General features: G+C 51.8%; 1 protein-coding gene across 1 annotated transcript; it reads left to right on the top strand.

Annotated features, from left to right (window-relative positions):
* On the top strand, nucleotides 1-27,492 carry LOC149336982 (monoglyceride lipase-like). Its single transcript, XM_089554299.1, has 7 exons — nucleotides 1-35; nucleotides 786-907; nucleotides 18,742-18,878; nucleotides 20,490-20,600; nucleotides 22,253-22,426; nucleotides 23,007-23,138; nucleotides 27,259-27,492. Exons 1-7 carry the CDS (start codon nucleotides 1-3, stop codon nucleotides 27,490-27,492), a joined length of 945 nt encoding a protein of 314 aa, XP_089410425.1.
* The last annotated feature ends 15 nt before the right edge of the window (nucleotides 27,493-27,507 follow it).

The following is a 27,507-nucleotide window of genomic DNA, read 5'->3' as shown; positions in this document are numbered from 1 at the left end:
ATGCTGCGATGTGTAGGAATCAAGGAGACCAAAGTGTGGGGTTAACTACTGTGGATGCGAATGTGGTCCACCACTAAGTAGGGCAAGCAGACCTAATAGCAATACAACGTGCGCGACAGCAGTGAGGTTGCGTTGTAGGTTCTCATGCTTTTCCGGAACAGATAACACTCCTCTGGCCATTATACCAGAAACATTTTGGGCACTTCAGCGCAGAACGGGCTTGGCCTAATGGGGCAGAGCTGCAAACCCAAGTTTGGTTTTCTTTGGTGCCACCAGAAGGCAAACTCGCGCCACTGGTGACTTTTGGCGCTGTCCGCCATGACGTACAACAATGGCAGTATTGGTCCTGGCGAGAACGTCCTTTGAAACAGCGTGCAGGCATCGGAGAGCTACTTATACGTTGTGTAGCTGTTCTGTGTTTATCTCCTGATTTGTATGTTCTGTCATCCCCATATTTTAGACCCAGTAATGTTTTTTCTCCTTCCTGCCAAGAACAACGATTCGACGCTGCGTTAAAACAATTCTACACGGCACCGTAGCTCTAGATACCGCCTTTATATAACGCTGTTAAGTCCACAGCATCCTAAAGTTCAGTTCACGGTTAAGAAATCCGCAGGCACAGAAAAATTGCAACTGCTGCAGGTCTCGAGTAAGAAGGCGCTACTGTGGACGCCCTCTGAAAGAATGCAGACTTTGTTCCGCTTTTGATGAACAATGCAAGGCTGCCTTGTGAGCATAGAGGGGTGAAAGTTGCGCACTATATCAAAGGCGTTTCACCCGTGCAGGACCTGGAAGGCATTGGTGTTCATGTGCCACGGCTACCTGGAGCACTGCCATGTTCCCAGCTACGACACCCTGGCCACCATGCTTGTTGCCGAGGGCTGCTATGTCTTCACCCATGACTTGGGTAAGGAGAGGCGAAAAGAGCGGAGCATTTATCGTTACTCCCTCACTCTGACAAAACGCGTGACATTTGTCCATTGCAGCCAGGCATGACAGCCTGGCGCGCAAATTGAAAATCAGTTATATTTTTTTACTTTTCGTGTTTTCGTGAAGAGTACCGAGATCTTGCAGGCCGTGAAATGGCACTACAGGCTTGCGCTTCTCTTAAATATTGCCACCAGGTGGCCCCAGGTAGCACCAAAAAAGACACGGAGGTTAAGGTTGGCATACGCGCCCTGAGAGCTTTTCTGGGAGCGCTGCCTGTGAACAGGGTGGCGATCTTCGGTTCTATGGCAATATACAGGCTGCTTTACCTAATACTGTTATCAGGTTTAATAGGTTTTTGAGTTGGCAGAACGCTCTCATCGGCATTGCACGGTCGGCGGCGATGTGCTTAACTAGCAGTCTATTTAACTAACGCTGAATAGTTAACTTTTGTAAGTATTAAAGTTGGGCTGCACGGTCAGCGGTGATGTGCTTCAAAATACAGCTAAAATGTGCTAACTACCAGGGCATTTAACGAATACTGAATAGTGAACTTTTGTAAGCACTAAAGTTGAGCTCCTTATTTGAAGGGTTTGTAGCCAACCGCAATATCGGTAGCAGTTTTTAGGTTTTTAGAAATGCCATTCTCGTCGCGGCTGCAGCGTATAGAATTTCAGTAGCCTTCGGGTAGGCTTGGGGACAACGCAACCCAAGCATACGAGGCAACGTCACTCATCCGTGTGGGTGTCATGTGCTCTCTTCGCAGCGCCGGGGTGGTAGCAGCGAGCGGGCAGACAGCATGCGACAGGCGCGCCATCGTGTGACGCATGCTCGTAGGGGTGGCTCGCGCGGTCCTCGGCTGCGCTGTTCCGGTTTGCTTAGTGTGGGTCCCCAAAAATGATTGCGTTGCACCTGTGACATAAAAAAAGTAAAAAAGGTAACCTTTTAGTACTAACCAGTTTGCTATAGTGAACACGTCTTAGCTATACTCCGTGCACGTGACCCCTGACACTACCATGCCGAAGGGAGGTGTTTTCAGACACAAAATGCCCATATACATGAAAGTTAATTACGGTCGACATATGCTGCGCGATCAGTTACCACGGATGCTAAATGACTACATAAATCAGGGTATCGACCTTACTAAACTGACACTTTCTCATTTCATTGCCATGTTCACCTGTTGAAACTATTGAATCTTACTCTATTTTGTGTACCATGTGATATGCGCTAAATTGGTGTATGTAGTTTGTTTTAAGAAGTGGCATGTTTGTAACACTTGGTATGGTTCCATTTTTATTGTTGCGTATTTTGCTTTGTTTTTGTGCTGTTCTCACTGCTGCCAGTGCTTGTTGTGGGGCCAAGGCCAACTCAAGCCGTGCCTGAACGGCTTTTCCCTTGGTTCCTTTTTGTCACTGTATAGTGAGAAAAGAAAATAAAATAATTGTCAAACTGTCAAGTTGCTAACAGTCTTAAGTGAAACACCATGCCACCGAGGCCCCAGGAACGCGGGCAGCAAAAACGGACCCAAATATTTTTAAACAACCCTTTTAACAGAACCCGTACACGCTCTGGTTGATTTGAAGCTAAACTGAAGTTACTAATATTGCCACGTATCATTGCAGTGTTTGTTCGTTCACGCTCAAGGCAGCAGGAAAGGGTCGTTATCACTTTTGTTCGTGGCGCGAGAAGCGACCAGACTAATCTCGATTGTTCGCAGCCATGAAAGGCTGCATCTAGGTTTTTCCAGATTACCGTAGATGATCTTGACCTGTTATCTGGAAGTTTCCTTGCCGGCTTTAAATTGAGCGATGCCGCGAGCGGCGGACATTCGTAGTTCGACGACCGCCGAGCACGCCTGTTGCTGCCCGAGCTCGTCCAGACCCAGCGAAGGTTTTTTTCGGCGCTGGCTTCCTGAGAAGTTTCATCGACAAGTGCAGGCGGGCCCCGGATCCACTGCGACCCGGAGGTTCCGCAACCAGCCTCCCCCGCCCAGGCGCCGTGCCTTTGCCGGTGCTCGGGCAAACTGCGTGAAGTTCGTGCAAGCAGCAGCCCAGCCGGCCACCCGTGACGTCATGGGAGGCCCGGGACCTGCTGCCCCTCCCGTGTTCCGTGCGCCGCCCCCAAAGGCGCACTGTTTTTCATTTACAGTTACTTCCGACGCGACAGCTGACGACATCGTCGACGGCATCGAGTTGGTTGTCGGCCCGAAAGGGCTAGAGAGCCTCCAGCACCATGGAGGCATGAAGTTCTGCGTCGCCATGGCCTCGGCTGCGGCGGCGGAGAAGATGCTCGTGGAAGGCGCCTTCAACGTGAACGGCACTTCCGTCCCAGTAGCCTGCGTGGGTCCTGCCGTGGTCCACGTGACGGCTTTTCGTGTGCCGCTGTTCGTGGGAGACGCGGCGCTGGCGGCGGCACTGAGCTCCTACGGCAAGGTGCTTGACATCACCCATCCCGTCCTCAAGGGCCGTCGTCACGTCGGCAACGGGACGCGCGTGGTCCGGATCGAGATGAAGCAGGCGGTGCCGAACTTCTTGACCGTCCAGGGCCACCGCGTCATGTTTGACTACCGAGGCGTCCGGAAGGTGTGTTCCCGCTGCGGGCAGGACGGCCACATCGGCGCGGCGTGTCGAACGCCGCGGTGCGCTCGCTGCGAGGTGTTCGGCCACGACACGGCCGGATGCGGAGCGGCTTGCAGGCGCTGCGGTGGAAGCCACGCCACAGCGGACTGCCTGCGACCACGGTCCTATGCGGCGGCCGCCGCCTCGAGAAAGGAACCGAGCAAGGACAACGTGGTCGCAGAAACGCGGAGCACACCAACTGTCCGGACGCCTGTTGCCGACGCGGACCCTACGACCAGCAGCCCGAGGGAGCCCGAGCCCACCCCCGCGACGGAGGTGCCCGTGAAGGAGCAGCTCGAGGGGACGCCTTCAAACGAGGTGGAGCCGTTCGGTGCTGTTTTCGCGGAACCCTTGCCGCCGCTACCCCGCACAGCTTCCTTCAACACCGAGAGCAGCAGCGGCGATGAGTCGAGCGTGGCGTCGGGCGACCTGGTGGACGTACCGGACAAAGTCACGCCGCTTCGCCTGACAGGCGACTTGACGTGCGGCCAGGTGTCAGGAACGACGACTCCTGGAGGTGCGGACGGCGCGCGCTTCCCGTCACCAGCCAGCCACACCCTCCCATCGGCGACCCTGGCGTCGGCATCGGCTTCAGCTGCGAGCGTCGCCAAGACCACGCAGCAACCGGTGAGCGAGGCCACAAGCGCCGACGACCCCGAAAACATGGACTTTTCCCGACCAGACTTCAAACGTGCCCACCCCCCAATCATCGGAATCCGAAGGGACTGTTAACGAACGTTCTAGCAAAAAAGTGCCGCGCGCGCCAAGCGCCGCCCATGGCAGCGCTCTTTAGGTTGTATGCTATGCCGTCGGTGCTCTTGGCAGTCATGGCGGTTGTGCATCTCCTCTCCCTGAATGTTCGGGGATTTCAATCCGTAGATAGACAGAGAGAGGTGATGCACTTTGCCAGGGCTAGGGGCGTCGACATCCTGTTTTTACAGGAATGCAACTTCCGTACTTCACTTGATGTGCTGAATTTCACCACCCGGTTTTCTGTTTTTGCTTATTTTTCGTTGACTGATTTTCATATGTGCGGTGTTGGTGTCGTTTTTGTAAACCCCTGCCTGGGCGCGGGTGCTCATTGCACTTTCGGGCTGGACGGCCGCACTCTTGCGGTCGACTTCACACTAAACCAGCGGCGGGTACGTGCGTTGGTTGTATATGCGCCAGCACGGCGGACTAGTAGTTCTGATTTTTTTGAGCGCCTCGACTCATTCCTCCTTGATCCCTACCCCACTTTCATCGTCGGTGACTTCAATTGTGTACTTAACATCGACCGTGACGTCCGCGGACAGGGTCACGGTCGCCGTTATTGCGGTGCCCCCGCGCTCCGCGATCTCGTGACTCAGTTCCGCTTGTCTGACGCGTGGGTGCAGCTTCACGGGGATGCCTTTGGAGCGACGTTTGAGAGAGCACAGTCAGCGAGTCGGATAGACAAATTCTATTTTCCACCAGAGCTCGCTTCTTTTGTCGTTAGCTGCGAAGTTCTCGCGTTCCCTGCAGGCACGCCGGTGATTTCCGATCACCACCCCTTGTCAGTCAGGCTCGACTTTGGTGAGGACACCCCACGTACTGTTACGTGGCGCATGGACACGAGCCTACTGGCGGACCCGGAAAGCGTGGCGTCGCTGCGTACGGCGTTGGCAGCATCGTGCAAGAGCTTCGTTGCGACTGATTCATGGGACACACTCAAGGCTCGTTGGCAGGCAACTCTGGTGGCGGCCGGTCAAGACCGCAGACGCCGGGTAACTCATGCACTGAATGACACCCTCAAGCGCATCCGTATAGTGCAAAGGGGAGCACCCTTAACCTTTGCCATGAGCGATTACCTGAGTCTACTTAAAGCACGTTACCACGTGTTGCTCTGCCAGTCATCACGGGCAGCTAGTCGTGCACACCAGCTCGGGCGGCCGATATCAGACCCGGCTGTGCTACGACACGTACGCGCGGGCACGGCAGAGGAATTCGCTCCCGCTACTGTGCCTTTCGTGACACTCCCAGACGGCACCCAAAGCAAAACCACGGCCGATATCTGCACGATCTTCGCAAGCCACTTTTCGAACTTGTTTTCTACGGACAGTTGGCTACATCTTCAAGATGGTTATGACGGGCTTCTACAAAGTTTTTTTGGAAACTTGCCACGAGTAGCTGAAGAGTTGCATGAAAACCTTTGCGCACCAGCCACAAGCCAAGAGCTGCACGCCATCCTGCAGAGTATGAATGCAGCCTCTGCCCCCGGTCCAGACGGCATTCCAACAAGTTTTTATTCAAACTTTTTTTACGAGATCCAAGGAGCGCTCCTGAAGATGGTCAACGGCTTCCTCGCGGATGGTTTACGTCCAAACTCTTTCCGCGAATGTCGCATCATACTCATTCCGAAAGCGGGCGGTGACCCCTCCGACCCGCAAGCATGGCGGCCCATAAGCCTCTTAAACGCAGATTACAAAATAGTCACATCTTTACTGAACACAAGAATGCGGACGATCCTACCCCACCTAATCCACCGGGCTCAAACCAGCAGCGTCCCTGACCGCTCTGTGTTTGATGCATTGGCACTCACTAGAGACCTGTTCACATTTGCCAGCAGGACGGGCTTCAGCGGGTGCTTTGTTTCACTAGACCAGGCGAAAGCATTCGATCGGGTGGAACACTCGTATCTGTTCGGAGTCCTTGAAGCTTTCGGATTCCCTCCGCAAATTGTCAGCAGGCTGCGCTTACTTTACGCAGACCTGAACGCTCGTCTCTCCGTAAACGGCCACCAGAGCGCTCCCTTCTCAGTCACCAGGGGCATAAGGCAAGTATGCCCTCTCTCCCCAACATTCTTCGTGTTGTGCCTGGATCCACTCATCCGGCGCATTAACGACAGCCCATCCAAACGTGGCTTCCCTCTGCCTGGCCAGGGCCAAATCAAGGTATCGGCCTACGCCGATGACGTGTCGCTTTTCCTCAAGGACGAGGATAGCTACGCCGCTTTTTCGCGGCTGTTTCTCGAGTACAGCGAGATATCTGGGGCCCTATTGAACAGGGGAAAAAGCAAGGCACTAAGGTTTGGCACCTTCACACCGAACCTTGCGGGCGAGGTGGAGTGGGTGCAGGGAGTGAAAGTCCTGGGAGTAGTATTCCTCGCCAGCGGAGAAGTAGCCCGCGAAACCTGGACTAACCTCCGCACGAACGCTGAGAAGCCTCTCGGTGGCGTCAACTTTCCGCCTTTCAATGGCAGAGCGCTGCTATATAGTTAAGTCCACAATCCTAGCCGCATGTTTTTTTGTCGCCCGCGTCGCAAACCCACCGCGCACGTTTGCGCGCAGGCTAACCTCGGCCTGTGGCTCTTTCGTTTGGGCGGGCAAAACCGAACTTGTGTCACGAATGTTCATGCGCCTTCCATCGTACATGGGTGGGTTTGGTATACCTTGTATCCGCACCATGTGCAATGTGCTCGCCTTGCGAGGAGTACGAGATCTTGTACGCAACCCAGACTATCCCGGGAGAACACTCCTCACATACTTTCTGGGTACAGCGCGTAACGTGTTTTTTTCACAACACGTGGTTGGCCCTACAGCCGAGCAGCCGCCGGCATTTTTCGTTAATGTGCGTCGCACACTGACGTCGTTGACTGCCAGCGTGCCCGATCTGGATGTTGATGAAACCCCGCCCTCCAGAATGTGTGAAGCACTAACGGTCGCTGCGCTGACCCGCGAACAACTCCAGAAAACGAGACGGGCACGCTGGCGCCAACTGACCTCCGCTACGCTTCCTGCAGATGTCAGGGACTTCGGCTGGCTGCGAGGCTGGCGGGTCCTGCCCACAAGAGACCGCCTTGCGGCGTGGGGCGTGGCGCCCTCCGCCCGATGCCCGCAGTGCGGTCTGCTTGAAACTTTGCAGCACGCAATGTTTGAGTGTGTAGTTGCGCGCACCTTTTGGACATTAGTGTCACGCATGTTTTTAACCCGCCTCGAAGCGCGCACTAGTTCACGCGAACTGTTCACAAATATGCTCTTGTGTGTCGGCATGTTCGTTTTGTGGCGGCAGCGTGGAGTGGCATCCTTAAATGGGCGTCCGCAAAGAACAATGTTCCCAATGTTGCAGCGCCTGCGCACGCGCCTCTTTGAACAAGCATGCATGGACGCTCTGTCAATGAGCGAGGCCGAGTTCTTGCGCAAATGGTCGACATACTTTATCGTCCTGCGCGGCGGTCGAGTATCGGCATTTTTACTGCATTACTGACGTGCTCAGTGCTGCGTCACTGCGCATGTGCTTGACTGATCAGAGAATTAAGTTCACCTGTTTTGTTTTGTATTTTCTATGTTAAAACAGAAAAAATAAACTTCTCTTTCTACGCCGCCGCCGAGTGATTCAGTTCTTTTGAGGGCGCAAGTCAGCCCAAATAAAGAGCTTCGTTTGCACGTATTTCTGGTTTCTTCCCGACCGCTGGACTGCCGTCACTACAACGTGACATCTGGTGGAGGTGCCGGGTAGCCTCCCATGTTCCGGACACCCCCTACAAGTCGAGACGCCAGCCCTTTGAGTCATCTACCGCAGGACCTGAGTCCAGTCCACCGCGCAAGCCGACGCCTGCAAGGGGACGCACCTGAGTTCGGGACCCTGCCGGACCCTACCCGGAAGCGAAAGCAAGTACCAACGTCCATCATGACCTTGCCCCAGACGACCACTCCAATCATTCTGCAGCAGCCCCGGGTGCCATCAACCTTCGACGCTTCGCCTGGCGCCGACCCCGAGGAATGGCTGGAGCAGTTCGACCGTGTGGCTGTCTTCAACAACTGGGACGACGCCATGAAATTTAGGTACGTCTTCTTCGCCCTGGAGGGACCAGCAAGAGTCTGGTTCGAGAATGAGGAAGCCAGCCTTGCCAACTGGGAAACCTTCAAGGAACAGCTTCTGAAGACCTTCACAAACGTCGTGCGACAGGAGAGAGCCCAGCAGCTGCTACAGTCTCGCATACAACACCCAAACGAGACCGTTGCAGTGTATACTGAGGAGATGAAGCGTCTCTTCCGGCGTGCCGACATGAACTTGAAGGAAGAAGAGAAGGTGAAGTTGCTTATGCGAGGAGTTAAAGAGCAACTATTTGCCGGCCTCGTTCGCAACCCACCGAAAACCGTCGCTGAATTTGTAGAAGAGGCATCCACAATGGAGAAAACTCTCGACGCCCGAGCCCGCCAGTATGACCGCCAGCAGCGCTTTTTGTCAGCAAGCTGCATGGACACCGCTAACAATGATAACCTGCGGGAGGTTATACGTGAAGTTGTGCGAGAGGAGCTCCGACGGTTGCTGCCAACGGGAACGCAGCCGCAACTTTCATCGCTCACTGACGTCATCCGGGACGAGGTTCAACAGGCCTTAGGTGTGACGCCGACACCCACGCAGCCTCTGCATCCCCCAGCCATGACTTACGCCGCAGCTGTGCGCCGTCCTGCACCTCGACGACGGGACCCAAGCCCCTATCGCCCTCAGCCAGCTGCGTTGGACCGCCGCCCACTCGCCCCAACCCGCCCGTCCTACGAGCGACGCGCGCAGCCGAGGAAATGCGACGAGTGGAGAACTCCCGACCAGCGCCGCCCACTATGCTTCCACTGTGGCGAAGCCGGTCACGTCCTCCGGCACTGCCCATACAGAAGACTGGGCATCCGAGGGTTCTCTTACGACGCTCCACGACCCCGACCCGGCCAGCGACCAGCCGAAATCGAGGAGTTTTTACGTCGGGAAGAATACTCATCGCCGAGCCGCCTATCACGTTCCCCGTCGCCATCGTCCCCGCGCTTTGTTTCTCCTAGCCGAAGTTACGCCGTGCGTGGACGCTCCCCCAGCCCACGAAGGTTAAACTAAATAAAGCAGCCTCTGGAGGTGAGGTTGCTCCTAAGCGCAATGACAAAGATCCTCCATCGACGAGTACTCAAGACCATGCCTCAACTACGACGACAACACCGACGACGACAACACCGACGACGACAACACCGACGACGACAACGCCGACGACGACGACACCGACGACGACGACACCGACGACGACGCGGCCAGACTTGAAGCTTTTACCGCTGCCCAGTGAAGTAACGTCGCAGTACGCCCACCGCAGCCTCACTACTCGCCGAAGCCGAGATGGGACACCGAAGACAACGTACAATACCAGAACGCGAACAAGTGACCTTGAAGTTACGGTCGACGGTCACGCGGTTACTGCCTTGGTGGACACGGGAGCTGACTACTCTGTCATGAGTGGCCCGCTCGCTGTCCGACTCAGGAAGGTGACAACAACCTGGGATGGCCCGCTGATCCGCACCGCAGGTGGCAACCTGATTACGCCGTCAGGACGCTGCACCGCGAGAGTTACTGTAAATGGGAGAACCTATGCGACAACCTTCCTGATCCTACAGCAATGCTCGAGAGACGTGATTTTGGGAATGGACTTCCTGAACGAACATCGGGCGATCATCGACCTTCGATCTAAGTCGATCAAGCTTTCCACGGAAAAAGCCATACCTGTTGCGACGAGCGCGACTCATCACGTTGCCTTAAACGTCCTCGATGAAGCATTGAGCGTGCCGCCCCGATCAAGTGTTCTCGTCGGCATAGGTACTGGAGACATCGAAAATGCCGAAGGTGTTATCGAGGGGAACACCCAGTTACTCCTGGATCGAGGATTGGGCGTCGCGAGGGGAGTCGCCGAAATCCGAAATGGCCGAGCCCAGGTGTTGCTAACCAACTTCACCGAAGAATACCGGCATCTAAACAAAGGTACGACGATCGCTTTCCTCGACGAGCTGGCAGACATCAGAGACGTATTTGCCCTACCCGACCAACCTGCAGAACTATCTGAACACGGCCATCAACCCACGTTCGACATCAACCCAGCATTACCCCGGAGCAGACAAGACCAAATACGCAGTCTTCTTCAAAGGTACACCGATTGCTTCTCATCAGCATCGAATGTGCGACGAACCCGGCTTGCCAAGCACCGCATTGTCACAGACGAACACGCACGACCACTGCGACAGAGCCCCTACCGCGTATCGCCGTTAGAACGCCAAGCTATCCGCAAGCAAGTTGAGGAAATGCTTCGTGACGACGTCATCCAGCCATCGAGGAGCCCCTGGGCAGCACCGGTCGTCCTAGTGAAAAAGAAAGACGGCACCCTTCGCTTTTGCGTCGATTACCGCCGCCTGAACAACATTACGAAGAAGGATGTCTACCCCCTCCCCCGCATCGACGATACACTGGACCGGCTGTGCAACGCTAAGTACTTCTCATCGATGGACCTGAAGAGCGGCTACTGGCAAATTGAAGTCGACGAAAGAGATCGCGAGAAGACTGCGTTCATAACGCCAGACGGACTCTTCGAGTTCAAGGTGATGCCATTCGGCCTCTGCTCTGCCCCAGCGACGTTCCAGCGAGTAATGGATACGGTGCTCGCAGGCTTGAAATGGCAGATTTGCCTAGTCTACTTAGATGACGTTGTTGTCTTCTCCTCAAGCTTTGAAGACCACCCCAGAAGGCTTCGGATAGTGCTGGAAACGATCAAGTCTTCAGGCCTGACACTGAAACGAGAGAAGTGCCACTTCGCTTAGGAGGAGCTGCTGTTCCTTGGTCACGTCGTAAGCAAGGATGGAGTTCGCCCAGACCCCAAGAAGACGGCTGCGATCGCAGAATTTCCACAGCCTAATGACAAGAAGGCTATACGCAGATTCCTTGGATTATGCGCTTATTACCGGCGATTCGTCAAGAACTTTTCGCGCATCGCTGAACCTTTGACCCAACTTACCAAGGCTGACGTGCCTTTTAAATGGGAAAGGCCGCAAGAGGAAGCTTTCAACGAACTGAAGCGCCGCTTACAGTCCCCTCCTGTGCTCGGGCACTTTGATGAAAACGCCGAAACCGAAGTTCATACCGATGCAAGCAGTGTGGGCTTAGGAGCGGTCCTTGTTCAGAAAAATGGCAGACAGGAGAAGGTCATCGCGTACGATAGCCGTTCACTGTCGAAAGCCGAGGCCAACTACTCGACCACCGAGAAAGAATGTCTCGCCATTATTTGGGCCACGTCCAAATTTCGCCCCTACCTGTACGGACGACCATTCAAGGTTGTGAGCGATCACCATGCTCTGTGCTGGCTAGCCAATTTGAAAGATCCCTCCGGCCGCCTTGCTCGTTGGAGCCTACGCCTTCAAGAATTCGACATAACTGTAGTCTACAAATCTGGCCGCAAGCATTCCGACGCAGACTGCTTGTCGCGAGCCCCCGTCGACGCAGCACCGGAAGAGGAAGACGACGACGCTTTCTTAGGACCGGTAAGCGCGAGCAGTTTCGCGCAGCAGCAGCGCTCGGATCCTGAGTTGCAAAGCCTGGTTGATTATCTGCAAGGCAAGACCGCATCGCCTCCCCGAGGGTTCAAGCGCCAACTGTCGTCCTTCGTCCTTCACAATAATGTCCTTCTGAAGAAGAACTTCGCGCCCAACAGGACAGTGCATCTTCTTGTCGTGCCCAAAAATCTCAGGCAAGAAATTATGCAGGCATGTCATGATGAGCCGACTGCAGGGCATCTCGGGATTGCTCGCACGTTGCACCGCATCCAGGAGAAGTACTATTGGCCGCGGCTAGCTACCGACGTTTCCCATTACGTGAAAACGTGCCGTGAGTGTCAGCGACGCAAAACGCCTCCGACTAGACCAGCCGGACTCCTGAACCCCATACCACCGCCAACTAAGCCCTTACAGCAAATCGGGATGGACCTACTCGGCCCCTTTCCTACTTCGTCATCAGGTAACAAGTGGATCATCGTGGCCACCGACTACATGACCCGCTACGCCGAAGCAAAAGCGTTGCCTAGTGGTACCGCAACAGAAGTTGCAAAATTTTTTGTCGAACAAATTCTCCTCCGACACGGCGCACCCGAAGTACTCATCACAGACAGAGGAACAGCATTTACAGCGGAACTGACGCAAGCCATTTTAAAGTACAGCCAGACAAGTCATCGGAGGACAACTGCCTATCATCCGCAAACCAACGGACTCACAGAGCGTCTGAACAAGACCATCGCAGACATGCTCTCCATGTTCATCGACGCCGAACACAAGACGTGGGACTCTATTCTGCCCTACGTGATCTTCGCCTATAATACTGCCACCCAGGAGACAACCAGGTTTACTCCATTCCAGCTGGTATACGCCAGGAAGCCCACGACAACACTCGACGCAATGCTCCCGCACGTTTCTGAAGAAGACAACCTCGACGTCGCCGCCTACCTTCATCGCGCCGAGGAAGCCCGAAGACTTGCACGGCTTCGCATTCAAGACCAGCAGCACACCGACGCCCGACGCTACAATCTGCGCCGACGAGACACGCATTACAAGCCAGGTGATCGGGTTTGGATATGGACGCCAGTTCGCCGCCGCGGATTGAGCGAAAAGTTGCTGCGACGCTACTTTGGCCCGCACAGGGTTCTCCGTCGCATCGGTGACCTCGACTATGAAGTCATCCCCGACGGCACGACAGCATCTCAGCGACGCCGCCCACGCCCGGAAGTCGTACATGTCGTACGCCTGAAGCCATATTATGAACGCTGAAGGACTCGAAGTTTCATTCTCCGTGTTTATTTTCATTTTAAAGCATCGAGGCGATGCTTCTTTGGAAGGGGGGTAATGCCACGTATCATTGCAGTGTTTGTTCGTTCACGCTCAAGGCAGCAGGAAAGGGTCGTTATCACTTTTGTTCGTGGCGCGAGAAGCGACCAGACTAATCTCGATTGTTCGCAGCCATGAAAGGCTGCATCTAGGTTTTTCCAGATTACCGTAGATGATCTTGACCTGTTATCTGGAAGTTTCCTTGCCGGCTTTAAATTGAGCGATGCCGCGAGCGGCGGACATTCGTAGTTCGACGACCGCCGAGCACGCCTGTTGCTTACGCCGCCGCCGAGTGATTCAGTTCTTTTGAGGGCGCAAGTCAGCCCAAATAAAGAGCTTCGTTTGCACGTATTTCTGGTTTCTTCCTGACCGCTGGACTGCCGTCACTACAACGTGACAATATTAATAGCCTGTGCGAGGAAAGCGGATTAGTGCAGGAACTTAAAATATGGTAAAGGTGCTTGCATTTTGTTTAATTTTGAACACGATGTTCACAGTTAATTGCATCAGAGAAGAGTGGTCTTATTTTCCGTTCTCGCCACGCTCAAACTGCCTGTTCAGGCGGGGAAGTGTTAAGAATTGTTGAGATCTGCTCTTGTTCTTCTAAGGTGCTATTCCCAGAAGGTTAATTACGCACCGTCTTTGCCAAAAGTAACCGAGCATCCGCGTTGGCGGCCGGGACAAGCTCGCAGCCGAGAGCAGCGTTGCGGTATCCGCCACTGGCCGCTGCACCCGGCTTCGACTGTTAACTGGCTGACGTTCGCCTGCGCTCTCGCTCACTCTGACAGGACTTCGGAGGCGCTAAAAAAATTCAGGGGGCACTTTGGCTCTCTAAAGTGCTGCAAGGCGAAAGCGTTTCCTGGCCACTGTTTGTTTTTATTTAATTTTTATTTTTCATATTTTGTTTTTATTTATTTTTTGCTCCTTTTCATAATTTTATTTTTATTTTTATTTGCGCGTCTTATTTTATTGTGTTTTTATTTTTGTTTTTTCTTAACTTTATTTATTATTTCTCTTTTCTTGACTTTCCTATTTTTATTTTATTTATGAAGCCCATGCATTCACTAGATGCGCCTTTATTCATGCTGGATAGGATAGGATAGGAAAACTTTTATTGTCCAACAGAAAGAGGGTAGCCAGAGGGCTACCCGCCTAGACGACGGCCGAAAGGTCTTGACTCTCGGCGGCGGCTTCGGCCAGTCGGACGAGTTGTAACTGAGTCGTCGGGTCGGAGCTCAGTAGCAAGGTCTCCCATTGATCTTTTGTGTTTATACCTCGTCCCTCCCGGGGAGCATGAGGACATTCCCATAGTATGTGGTCCAAGGTGGCCCTAAGTTCGCAGTTTGCGCATGTTTCTGAAAATTGCCCTGGGTACATAAGACTCCAGAGGGCCGGGTTTGGAAAGGTGTAAGTTTGTAACCGGCGCCAGTTGATGGCTTGGTATCTGGACAAGGATCTATCCGCTGGAGGAAGTCTAGCTCGTTGCAAACGATAGTGTTGTGTAATTTCTCTGTAGGTCAACATGCGATCCCTGTCTGTAAAGACCACCTCGCTTGGGTCCGCCCGGAGAGAAAAGCCTCGGGCGAACTCGTGGGCTGTCTCATTACCAGGCAGGGATGCATGTGCTGGTGTCCAGACTAGTGTAATTTTCCGGTCTATTACATGACGGCTTAGAATTGTATTTGTTAGAGAGGAGACCCGGCCCCTGCTGAAATTTAGTATGGCGACTTTGGAGTCACTGATGATGTATCTCGCTTTTGTGCTTACACAGGCCAGTGCTATGGCAGCTTCCTCTGCAGTCTCGGGGTTACCCGAGAGTATGGAGGCACTTATTTTGAGGAGTTGTTTATTATTGACGACCGCGACGGTCATCGTGTTCTTACCATACTCAACGGCATCCACGTAGACCACGTCCTCGTCTTTGTAGGAGCAGAAGCGTTTCTCTAGCGCCTCTGCCCGCTTGGCCCGGCGCACTGAGTGATGAATAGGATGCATATTCCTGGTAATGGGGGTACAACTATATTGTCTCGAATTTTTCCGAGCATGTCAACTTTGGCGGTTGTCCTGTTATCTCGGCTCAGATTGAGTTTTTCTAGAATGGCCCTGCCGGTTGTGGTCCCGGCTAAGCGTTCGATTTGGGACGTTCTCACTGCTTCCGTAATTTCTTCCAGGGTATTATGCATTCCTACCTCTAGGAGGCGGTGAGTGGATGTACAGATTGGTAATCCTAGAGCTTGTTTCGTGCACCGCCTGATAATTCCATTTATCTTTTCCTTTTCTGAAACTTTAAGATCAAGGAAGGGGGCAGCATACGAGATACGGCTTACTACGAACGCCTGTACCAGCCGTAGGAGATTCTGCTCTTTCATGCCGTGCCTTCTGTTGGCAATCCGCTGTATGAGCCGCATAGTTTGTTGCGCGCAGTTTTCCATCTTAGTTATTGTATCACCGTTATACCCGTTGCTTTGTTTAATCATTCCTAAAATTCTGATTTTTTCAACATGAGGAATCTCCGCCCCTTGAGTTTGTAATTGATGTTAGGGATGGTTCTAGTTTGTCTTTGATGCAGAGGTCGATAAAAAAGAAGTTCAGACTTCTGCGGCGAGCATTGCAAGCCCCTACGGCTGACATAGTTTTCGACCTCATTTATGGCCTTCTGTAGCGTACTTTCGATGTGCGCGTCGTGTCCACGGGTCATCCACATGGTGATATCGTCCGCATACATGCAGAAATTCAAGCCATCTATCCCCTCCAGTCTCTTCGGTAGCCTTATCATGGCCACGTTGAAGAGAAGAGGGGAAAGTACCGAACCCTGAGGGGTGCCTATGCTGCCCAAATGTATGTTTTGAGACTGACTTTCACCAAAGTGGATGCGCGCTATCCTGCCCGAAAGGAAATTGGCAATGTAGTTGTATGTGCGCTCCCCGACGTTTAAAAGAGCCAGGTTTTCTAATATCGCCTCGTGTTTTACATTATCGAAAGCTTTAGTGAGATCAAGTCCCACTATTACTTTCGCATCCAGCGACTTAGTGTCTAATATGTCATGTTTGAGCTGTATCATGACATCTTGCGTGGACAAATGCGATCTAAAACCTATCATCGAATGGGGGTATAAGTCGTTGTCTTCCATGAAATTGTTTAGTCGCGTTTGTATGACATGTTCCATCAGTTTTCCAACGCAAGATGTGAGGGATATAGGCCTTAGATTTTCTAGATTGAGCGGTTTCCCTGGCTTAGGTATGAAAATTACCTTAGCAGTTTTCCATTGTTTGGGAATCTCACCCTTCTCCCAGCATTCTTGCATGAAATTGGTCAACGCCGTTATAGATTTGTCATCTAGGTTTCAAAGCATTTTGTTGGTTACACCATCGGGTCCGGGGGCTGATTTGGTTTTCAGTTTTAGTATTTCTGCTCGAACCTCGAATTCGTGAATAGGGGCGTCTAGTTCGCAGTTGGATTTACCCTCATAGCGCGGTAAGGAAGTTTTGGTGGCGGAGCCTATATATCGAGAACGAATTGCATCGAGGAGTTCCTGCTCCGAACCTTCAAATTTATAACCTAATTTCTGTAAATTTTGTCGCTGTGTTAATTTACTACCTTCTGAATCGAGGAGGTGCCGAAGGAGGTTCCATGTTTTGGCGAGGCCGATATTGCCCTCAAGCTGGTCGCACATTGTTTCCCAGTTCTGATCGCAGAGTCTAAGTGCATATGCCTCAATCTCTTTGTTGTGGCGCGCTAGGCGTCTCCTGAGATTGCGATTCCACTTTTGTCTTTTTAATCGCTTTTCCATACTAGCTTTGGCCTCCCACATATGAAGAAGGCGGCTGTCTAGTACTTCAAGTTCCGCGTTGTCGTCGAGTGTTTTAGTCGCATTCTTAGCATCCCTGCGGAGTTCCTCCGCCCATTGTTCTATGTTTGTGATTTCTGCCTTTCTCCCGTCCTGGTTACGAGCGTCGCGGAAAGCGTCCCATTCGATAATATGCGGGGAGCGCGTTTGGCGCTTGGCAGGGCCAACGTCAGTTTCCGTGACAAGTATGTAATGGTCACTCCCTAGGTTTAGCAATGAGTTGGACCAATTAGCTGTACCCGCATTCTTCACCAGGGTGAGGTCTGGGGACGTGTCAGCGCACACGATGTTACCCATTCTTGTGGGGGTGAGAGGGTCCGTGAGCAGGGTGAAGCCCATTTGCTGTATGTCTAGCCATAGCTCTCTCCCCTTCGTACAGGGCCGCGGGTAGCCCCACGCAGGGTGGTGGGCATTGAAGTCACCTAGAATAACCAGTGCGTGCTTGTTGCCGATACGCATCACTTTCCTGAAGAGGGAGTCGAATTTAACTTTCTTTTGACTTGGAGTGCTATAAATATTCAGAATGAAAAGACTGCGTTGAGTCTTTTTGGCCGGAATAAGTTCGACGAGGACGTGCTCTATGTGGCGGATGCCCGTGTCATGTTCAATGGCCGTAATGTTCCTTCTAACGAATGTGGTAACATTAGGTTTGTCGCCTGCGGCGTTAAAAGCTTGATAAACAATTAATTTTGACGCGCCTCCAGTCTCCTGGAGGGCGGTAACCTCTGGGTGGACCTTCAGAGACGCAAGGAGCTGCTGGAGGATTGGCCTTTTCCGCCGATACCCCCGGCAGTTCCATTGCCACAGCAAGAAGTTGTTATTCTTTGTGTATATGGCCATGTTGAATTTGCTGAATGGTATGTTCCACAGTTTGCTGCCATATATTGATGGCTAAGAGCTCATTCCTGTGTCCTTGTGTTACGTCTGTGAGTCCCTGTATTGCGGAGAGAATCGACTGAATTTGGTTTTGCATGTTAGTTTCCAATGCCTGAAATTGCGCTTGCATTTAGGTATTCATGCTGGAACCTTGAGCCTTTTAAGCAGTGACGCCGAAAGGCGGACGAATCTGCCGACGCGTCTGTCGACACTCCTGCCGACGCGTCTGTCGACACGGCTGCCGACGCGTCTGTCGACACTCCTGCCGACGCGTCTGTCGACACTTCTGCCGACGCGTCTGTCGACACGGCTGCCGATTCGTCTGTCGACACTCCTGCCGACGCGTCTGCTAACGACAGTATGAAGCATTAAAGGCTTTCGCCTTAATAGCTTGTCGCAAATGCCATCTGCTTACTGATCATTCAAGGAGTGTTGACTTCGCATTGCGAAACAGACAAAGACGGAAGACACGAAACGACATGAACGGTCGCCCTTTGTGTCTTCTGTTCGGTTACTTTTGGTAAAGACGGTACATGCTTTTCGTGATTGGTCAGGCTTCCCCCAAGGCTCCCACTGTGGCAATATCCTCCTGATTGTAGTAATTGGCCGACAAATGAGCAGGGTATGCATTTCGGCTTTTAGCCTTGCACAAAGAGCAATTCTATTTCTTTCTTCAAGAAACTTCTCACATGGACAAGGTAGCCTGTTTCCGTACTTCCCTTGTAAGTTCTTCGCCTCACTGCAAGACCAGGCATCTTTTTGAACAACAGTTCCGAGTCAGTGAACTCTCATCAACGCGACTTGTGGCACACGGGGTGACAGAACCCAGTGAACTCCGCAGTGGGCCACGGAAAGAGCGACGGTACCCGAGCTGCCATCAAGTCCTTCGATAAGTACGTGGACGGCATCCTGGAGCACGCGGACTCGACGAGGAAGAAGTTCTGGCGCAAGCCCGTCTACCTCTTCGGCCACTCGCTGGTCAGTCAGAGTTTCGGTGCTCGTCGCTGAGAACGCTTATGTCCATGTCACGCTCATGCCTTGTTGCAAATCCTCAAGGCGCTGTGAGTGTGTCACCATTTTATTTATTTATTTATTGTACCCTCAGGGCCCGAAGGCATTACAGAGGGGAGTGGGAATACATAAAAATTCAGCCTAACAGCAACAACAAGGAGAAAAAACAAAAATAAACCAGGAATACATAAAAAGTGAAAACACAGGAAGGCAATGAGATTAGAATGCAGTGGGGATATATTAAAACAATGTGTAGACAGTGAAAGGCAATTTTTATACAGTAATAAACGACACATACTCAGAAAGAAACATTAAGGACTTTACGAAATGCATTGTTATCAGAAATACCTGCGATGTCGCGGGGAAGGCGATTCCAGCTGACACAAGTTCGGGGTATGAATGAGTCATGAAAACATTTGGTGTGACAAGATGGGATTCCAACTTTATGACGGTGATCAACGCGTGCTGATATGTAACATGGTCTTGACAGTAACTTAGGATTGAGAAAGCTGTTGTGGTAAATTTTATGAAAAAGACACAATGAGGCTATTGATCTGCGGTGGGAAAGAAGTGGTAGGGACAAACTTGATTTCATGGCGGTTACACTGCTTGTTCGGTGAGTAGTTGCGGTGCGATAGGGCCTAGTCCTCCAGCTTCTCCACAAGACATGACTGCTCCTTCAATGCAGAGAGGGACACCGATGCACTTTTAACGCGTAACCAATTTACACGCACAATATTGATTGCTTGCATCTGCGCCTAATTTCACAGCTACAGTGTCCCGCTGATGTGCTTATAAAAAGCGCGACTCTGCCCTCCCTTGTCAGTGACAAGAGCTTGATGGTCCGTGCCGAAAGATCGATTCACACGCGATAGCGGTGGACGGTAGCAGAGATAAATGCTGCCAGCACTGGTTAGCACGCCACAACATCGTACTGAAAAGTAGCCTTTGCTTATTGAGGAGTGAATGGTGTCACACCTTACTTTTGGTGCTGTCAGCGTGACTAAATGGTTCTGGCAGGAAACGTTTGCCCATGCTAATTCCAGCCGAGGGTTTAGCTTCTGAGGGCGCTAATCACGTTATCGAAGCCGAGCTGTCTCTCATATTTCGCGGATCATCGCTAAGAACGCTTCGGGGCAGCGTCAGAGGACGAGAAAGAGATAAGGTCCGAAGCGACTTTATAGGCCTTGCGATCTCAAGTTCTGTGTTCATCTGGAATGGACTCTATAAACCGGCTTTTCTAGCATAGTTGTGAAGCATCCCTCCCTTGTTTTGGCCCTCGGTGTATTTTTAGTAAGCCATCGGTGTAACAGGAGTGGCGTGCTAGTTGAGGAAAGAGTATGTTATGGAAAAGAAAACATTCGTCTGTAACTGTGCGCATATATCTCTCTCTTTCAAATTGTATATTTTAAAATGAAAAACCTCAACAGCTTAGCTGAAAATTGCATTATCAAGTGCCGCAACCGTCCGGAAAGTTATTCGCAGAGTGCAGCTATGTAATAATTGATTGATAACGACATGGCAGACTTGTTCCAAGAAAACTGTTCGAGGGTGCATGATTATGAATGTTTTGTGCAGGGCGGGTTGCTGGTCGCAATGGCCGTCCAAAAGAGGCCCGTTGACTTTGCTGGGATCGTCATGGCGTCGCCGCTAATAGCACCTCACAAAGCCCTAACACCCTGGTACAAGGTAGGTTCACTGATGAGCGAAATGAACATGAGGCCTTGTTAGCCACTTTCTTTTCTTTATTTATTTTCTTATGAAAGAAGAAAATGCGATAGCATTTGGAAGTTAGGCCACATCATTATTCCTAAAGACTCCCTAAATTTTGGAAGTCGGCCCACCCCAGAAAATGAATTTTTTATTCGTGGGGATTAGTGGGCGGATAAATGTGTATTAGTGGGTGGATTAAGATGGGAGAGTGGTTCGGGTTAGTGTAATCCGATATGATAATTCGACCAACAGCACTTCCACGTTCTAGTCCTCAGATTTCCGAATTTGTTGGTGCTGGTGATGTCATGACCCATTCGACCTATCACAGGGGTTTTCTTTACGGAGAAACCCGGTGGATTTTGCATGGCGACAGCCTAAATGCCATCTCATTAAAAGTCTGAAAAAATGCAGGCCGCAAATTTCGCTCCTGTTCTACGTTGTGACGCTTTTGTGCTGCTGCGTGAAAATGACGACGATGTGCGAATTGTAGGTGCCCTTCCTCTAGAGATATTTGCAGCTCTGTCAATGAAAGAAGACCACGACATAGGATGGCAGAAGGGTGCCGTTATAATGAACGTAACTATCAAATTGATGCAACTTCTTTTGGAAGCAAAAAAAAAGTTGCTGTGGCTTAGCTTGGTTAAGCCCGGCAATTGCTAAAGCAATATCCGTACCTACGCCATGGTACAGCTGTTAGTGTAGCTGGTGGTGGTGCTTGTGGTTAGACTTGTGGTGATGCATCGGTTATACAATCCAATTCAATCTAATCCAATCCAATCCAGTGCAATCCAACCCAATCTAATCTAATCCAATCCAGTCCAATCCAGTCCAATCCAATCTAATGTAATCCAATGTAATTCAATCTAATCCAACTAATGCAATCAAGATCAAATGAAGGTCAATGGTGGTCACCGCCGCGGCACGATGGTGATCACCCTGGAAAGTGCAAGTAGTATTGCTTTCGCAATAATATCTTCTGTTTTAGAGCTATATGTCATGGCAAGCGAGTGCGGTCAATTCGTAGACTTAGTAAGAATAGAAACAGAAAAACATCTGAAAGTTAGTAAACATTCTTAAGGACAGCAAATGAAAACAAGAAAAATATTGCTCTGCCTACATCACCTTAGTAAAAAAATGAAACATGATCCAGCGTCGTTAGGCGAGCGTTGCAGGGTGCCTGGTCTATTTATGGCACCACTGCCGCCCTTCAGCGGCGACTCGGCGCTGGCGGCTTTCGGTTTCCGAGATAGACGATTAAGAGTTAGCGTCATGCGCGGCTGGACCATGCAAGTACCTTTGTCAAATTTACTGCAAGACGAAAGTTACCTCAACACCTAAGCTCTGTGCACAATTTGACCCCAAATGAGCCAGCGATTGAGGTGGGAAAATGTATTAAAGTCTTCACGATAAATATGCACTGTACTGTACATAAAAGCAGCGCACGTGTGACATGTCACCGCAGTCACAACCGCCGAGTAATTCTGTGAAAAATTAATTAGTAGGAATCCACTATTTTGCCAGTTTTCTGATGCTCTCATTCAAACATTTCAATTCATCGGAAAGAGAAAGCCGGAAAACTAGTCCAGATCCAGGCCGCGTTCCAAAGCGCGCTCTGTATCCATTTCCAGAGGATTGCGACGAAGATTCTCGGGCGAGTGCTTCCCAGTGCGCCCGTCGCAGCCCTGGACTTGGCGCTTTGTGCGAGAGATCCCCAGGTGGTGGCGTACATGCGCAACGATCCGCTGCGCTACCACGGCCCCATTCCGCTCGGATGGCTCGCTTCCTTGTTCAGGGCGCAAGACGTGAGCTGAACTCGTATTCTTCATTTTCAATACCGTGCGCAGTTTGCCTCCGTTGGCTTTGCTAGCGGATTTTGCAAAGACGTAACGCTGACATTGCTGCTCCCTGTCATTACCCACCCCTTCTGCCTAAGAGCTTGGCTACACTCCGATTCGTGGCATCCCGAACGGGCCTTAACGGAGGGAGCGGTCTTTTCAGTCGACTCCCTATAGAGCCGGACGTCAACCCTTTTAAAGGTGGTCGTATACAGTCTATAGACTTCTTATAGACTCTACTGCCTTCCTATAGATATTTACTTTTGCCTATTCATAGTCCATAGACTGTCTACAGAAAAAAGTCTACTTAAAGTGTACGGCCATATGGATTGTCTATGAGGGTCTATAGGGCTTGTATTGCTTCTATGTATTCATGGAAATTTTCGCCTTAACTCACATCCGCCCCGACTTGTTGTTTGTGCAAGAAAAATACTTTTTGTTTGCATTTAGGCCTCCCTAATTTTTAGCAATTCCGCCAAAAATTTGCGCAAATACCGAGCATACTTATTCTAGGTAAGTAATACATTCCATTATCCATTTAACCCAGGACTTCGCTGCCAAGTTGAACATGATCGAGGTGCCGCTATTCGTCCAAGTCGCCTCAGACGACAGGGTGTGCGATGCTGGTGCCATGAAGCAATTCTTTGATGCCGTCCCGAGCAAGCACAAGCAGATAAAGGTAATGTAAGGGCAGCGTGATGTTTTCATCTCTAATAAAATACAGAGCAGAATGTAAGTAAATGCAAATCCCAGTACAGAAAGAGGTCCTAGGGTATGGCTATTCTCGCGCGACGTCTTCAAACAAAATAGTTTAAAAATTAGCTAATCTTAAAGGAATCATATTCTTAGCGGTAAGAAAGAGACACAACACTTGACTTGATTTACTATGGGATATTCTTGGGGGGGTGGGGGGGGATACTGGTCCCGACGTATCTTTTCAGGAGGACATAGGGGCGCAATAAAAGACACGGACATAGAAGTAGACTGGGACGAGCGCTTTGTGCCCCTGCGCCCCTTGCGCAGGGGCACCCCTGTGTCCTCCTGCGCCCCTGTGTCCTCCTGAAAAGTTATGAAATACAAGTACTCCCGACAGGGGCGCCCCTGTGTCCTCCTGAAAAGTTATGAACCAACACGCCCAAATACAAGTACTCCCGACAGGGGCACCCCTGTGTTGCGCAGGGGCACCCCTGTGTCCTCCTGAAAAGTTGTGAACCAACACGCCCAATTACAAGTACTCCCAAGTCGCCGTCGTTTCCAAGCTTGACGGAATCCAGGGCACCTCGTATCCAGGTTGTCCGAAGTAGGCAGGCCCGCCGCAGCGACAGGATCGCACCAGGGAAGGGAAGATAAACGGCAGCACGCTGGGAGTGGCGCGCGCACGTTGGGGGCTTGCTGAAGGCGAGCAGCATGGCCTCCGACCAGCTGGAAGGCTAGCCAGGGGCCAGCAAGGACTGCATGTTAGCCGGGGCTGTCAGCAGGACGCTGTCACGATGGTTGGTCCTCGCGACAGCAGGTGATGACCGCAGGTAACCGCTCCGAGGTAGCAGCGCGGCGGGGGACGCTGTAGACCGGCGTTTCTTGCCGGCGCGTAAGGGGATGTGTACACAGCAGTGGCACTAGGATGCTAGCACCACGAAGGCCAGCGGGCTTTAGCAGGAGCACTGCACAGTATCCTGGGTAGTCCGCTGGAAGCCGCACCAGAGGGGCAGCTGGATGGTGTCGCTGGAAACGGCCGTGGAGAGCGGCGCGATGAGGCCCCGCGCGCACTAGTGCACGTGGGGAGGGCAGAGGGCAGCAGGTAGGCCGCTCTCACATCCAAGTTTGGCGCAGCAGTGCTTGATGAGGTGGGCAGGCCGCCGCAATCGGTATCCGCTGTGCCAGCCGCTGGGAGTACCCAGGGAGGAAGGGGCCGCCGCCGCTCCAGCTCACGACGGCGGCCCGGTGAGGCTGTACCGGTAGGGGTAGACTACGCGGCCGCCGGAGCGGCCAACGGGTAGGGAGGCCTACTTGAAGTATGGGCGCGGCCGCCTAAGCGACCGACGGCTGGTGGAGAAGCCCTAGTAGGGGCGGGAGGGCACCGGACGGTGCTGGACGCGCGCGGGGTTCCTCGAGCTCGTCCAAAGGGCAGGCACGAGGTGGGGCCGGACGCGGCGGGGGCTAAAGCACGACGGTAACGTCGGCAGGCGCGAATACTTCGCGAGAGGAGTCGCAGGGAACATCCGCATTCCTCGAAGGTCCAGGGACGACTGCACAACACCAAGACACACACACACAGGACACCCGCGAGTGTCCTGTGTAGCTAATCTTAAGACATGTTGCGTTAGTACCGAAACTATGCGATTGAGAGCAAGATTGAACGTTGTCTGCTTTCAAAGATTTTTTCTCTTTCGCTCCTATCGATATAGATTCACCGTAAGATTCAGGTGTCTACCAACTGTAAGATAACCACCGTGCCTTTCTTTATATCGGCTTATGACCCCTACGCAGACAAGCAAGCAGCGTCTAAGAAGAGGCGTTTCAAAGAATGTAGTGATGTCTTGACCTTGAAGCGTACCCACGGACGACAAAGTCTGCACACGGTGCGAACCGTGTGATACGAGCATGGGTTGCTGAGAGTGATCGGCAGTGGACTGTGTCCCATTAGCATTTCACTGAGTAAAACTGAGGTCAGCACCACGCTTCGCTTGTTATATCGTCGTCACGGCCATCAAAACTACATCTTACCACCCTTCGTACTCACTGGTGCATGTATCGCTGCAGACTAGAGTGACTGGAAAACTTTTCTCTGCTGCGATCTATCCTCCTACCATGGAATCCGGAACGCAATACATTTGCCAGCGCTCCGCTGCGCGTGTACGCGGGTAAAGGGGAGCCCGCAGCGGAAGTTTCGCCGAAAAAAAAAGCAGCCACATACCGCTGGCGACACGAGCTAATTCAAGGAGAGTGCTTAGTCGGGCTCATGTTGGTTCATGTTGAATGGAACGAGAAAACAGCGCTGACTGACGGGACGGAAGAAGAAGAGACAGACACATGCGCTGAACTAACAACCAAATGGTTTATTGTGAAACAGGGGGAATATAAAGCATAGAAGGGAAGAAAATGCGGGACGAACATAACATACATACGCGAAATCAACACTGATTAAGAAAGGCGATCGCCTAATTCCTCCTCCGAGCTAATTCCTCCTCCGAGCTAATTCCTCCTCCGAGCTAATTCCTCCTCCGAAGCTCTTTTTCACTGCAGTTCCGAAACTTCCCATGTTGGTTAAGACTGCGTCTTTCTTCGTCTCCTTATATGCAGTCACGGTAATATGATACTTTCGTACCAACTGACCGTGTTCCTCTTTCCCTCTGCCACCCCCCCCCCTCACACGCACGCACGCACAAACGCACACACATGCGCGCGCACGCACACACGCACGCACGCACGCGCGCACACACACACACACACACACACACACACACACACACACACACACACACACACACACGTATACATATATACATATTTTATCATATTCAGACGGAAATATGTGTGCCAGCGGAAGCGCAAGACAGGGCGCTTGTGGGCGGGCCACGGCAACCATACAGACTGCAGACTCAGTACTGACAAAATAACATGGTTTGCAATATAAAAGAAAACAAACATATTTCAACAGGACCAACAGTCACACTTAAACGCACTGCAAAAGTAAGTCAATTACACAGATTCAGAGCAGACGACTAAAAACAATCGTGCTTCATAAAACACGTCAACAAAACTTTCGGAGTGTTTCGAGCGATTATGTCAGTGTACCATTTGCAAAGTTCTAGACGTAATTAGCCAGGAGTTTACTTGTGATTTGACCTGTTTGACCTTGTGATGCTGACACTGATCCCGATTTCACAAGGCCGAGCAACAAAAGCGTTGTTGCTTTCTTCGCACTTAGCTTTCCCTGATGTCGAACTTTCGAAATTCCTTCTTGTTTTTGTTGCGAAAGCAACACTGCGCGAGTCGCCGAGCCATTTTTCGGAGCCGAGGAAAGGCCATAGTGCGCATGCGCGAGCAGCAGTGACGTCACACGGCGCACAGCTGGCGCACAGCTGGCGCACCGCCGCCGTCGCTGCGCGGGTCACTGAGAGGTGCCGCCGCCGTGCTCGCCAGTTGCGCATGCGCAGTAGCGGCGCAGTAGTAGCGGGCCGCCGCCGCTGCCGCGCGCTCTCCATCGCCTCTCTCTCTCTCTCCTCGTTGCTTTCGCAATCCTCCAGGTTTAACCAGAACTAAACCACTGCCATGTTATTGCGAAAGCAATACTACTTGCACTTTCCGGGGTGACCACCATCGTGCCGCGGCGGTGACCACCATTGACCTTCATTTGACCTTGATTGCATTAGTTGGATTAGATTGGATTACATTGGATTACATTAGATTGGAATGGACTGGATTGGACTGGACTGGATTTGATTTGATTTGATTAGATTACATTACATTACATTACATTACATTAGAGTAGATGGCATTGGATTGGATTCGATTGCATTGGATCGGATTGGACTGGATAGGAGTGGATTGGATTGGAGTGGATTGGATTGCATTGGATTGGAATGGAATGGAATGGATTGGATTGGTTGGATTAGATGGGATTGGATTGGTTTTGATTTGATTGGATTGTGTAACCGATGCATCACCACAAGTCTAACCACAAGCGCCACCACCAGCTACACTACCAGCTGTACCATGGCGTAGGTACGGATATTGCTTTCGCAATTACCGGTCTTAACCAAGCTAAGCCACAGCGAATTTTTTTCCCTTCGCGATAGGTTTACGAAGGCGGCTACCACAGCCTCTTGGCAGAACCGGAAGGGATCAAGCAGCAAGCCTTTAAGGACATCGCAGAGTGGTTCAAGGAGAGCCTGTTCCGTGCAAAGTCGCAGCACTCCTATTCCCAAAGCTCGTGGACCAGTGACCCCAGCTGCACGAGTCCCAGCGTTCTGACCGACTCAACAGAGGCACCGGCGAAATGGGACGAGCGCTTCAATGATCGGATTCGGTGACGCCTCTATGAGCAT

This window comes from Amblyomma mixtum, chromosome 7 (assembly GCF_055824585.1).
Source record: "Amblyomma mixtum isolate Tamu chromosome 7, ASM5582458v1, whole genome shotgun sequence".
In the NCBI taxonomy this organism is placed as follows: Eukaryota; Metazoa; Arthropoda; class Arachnida; order Ixodida; family Ixodidae; genus Amblyomma; species Amblyomma mixtum.
The sequence above is the reverse complement of the archived record's forward strand: the minus strand, read 5'-3'. Positions and strand labels throughout refer to the sequence as shown.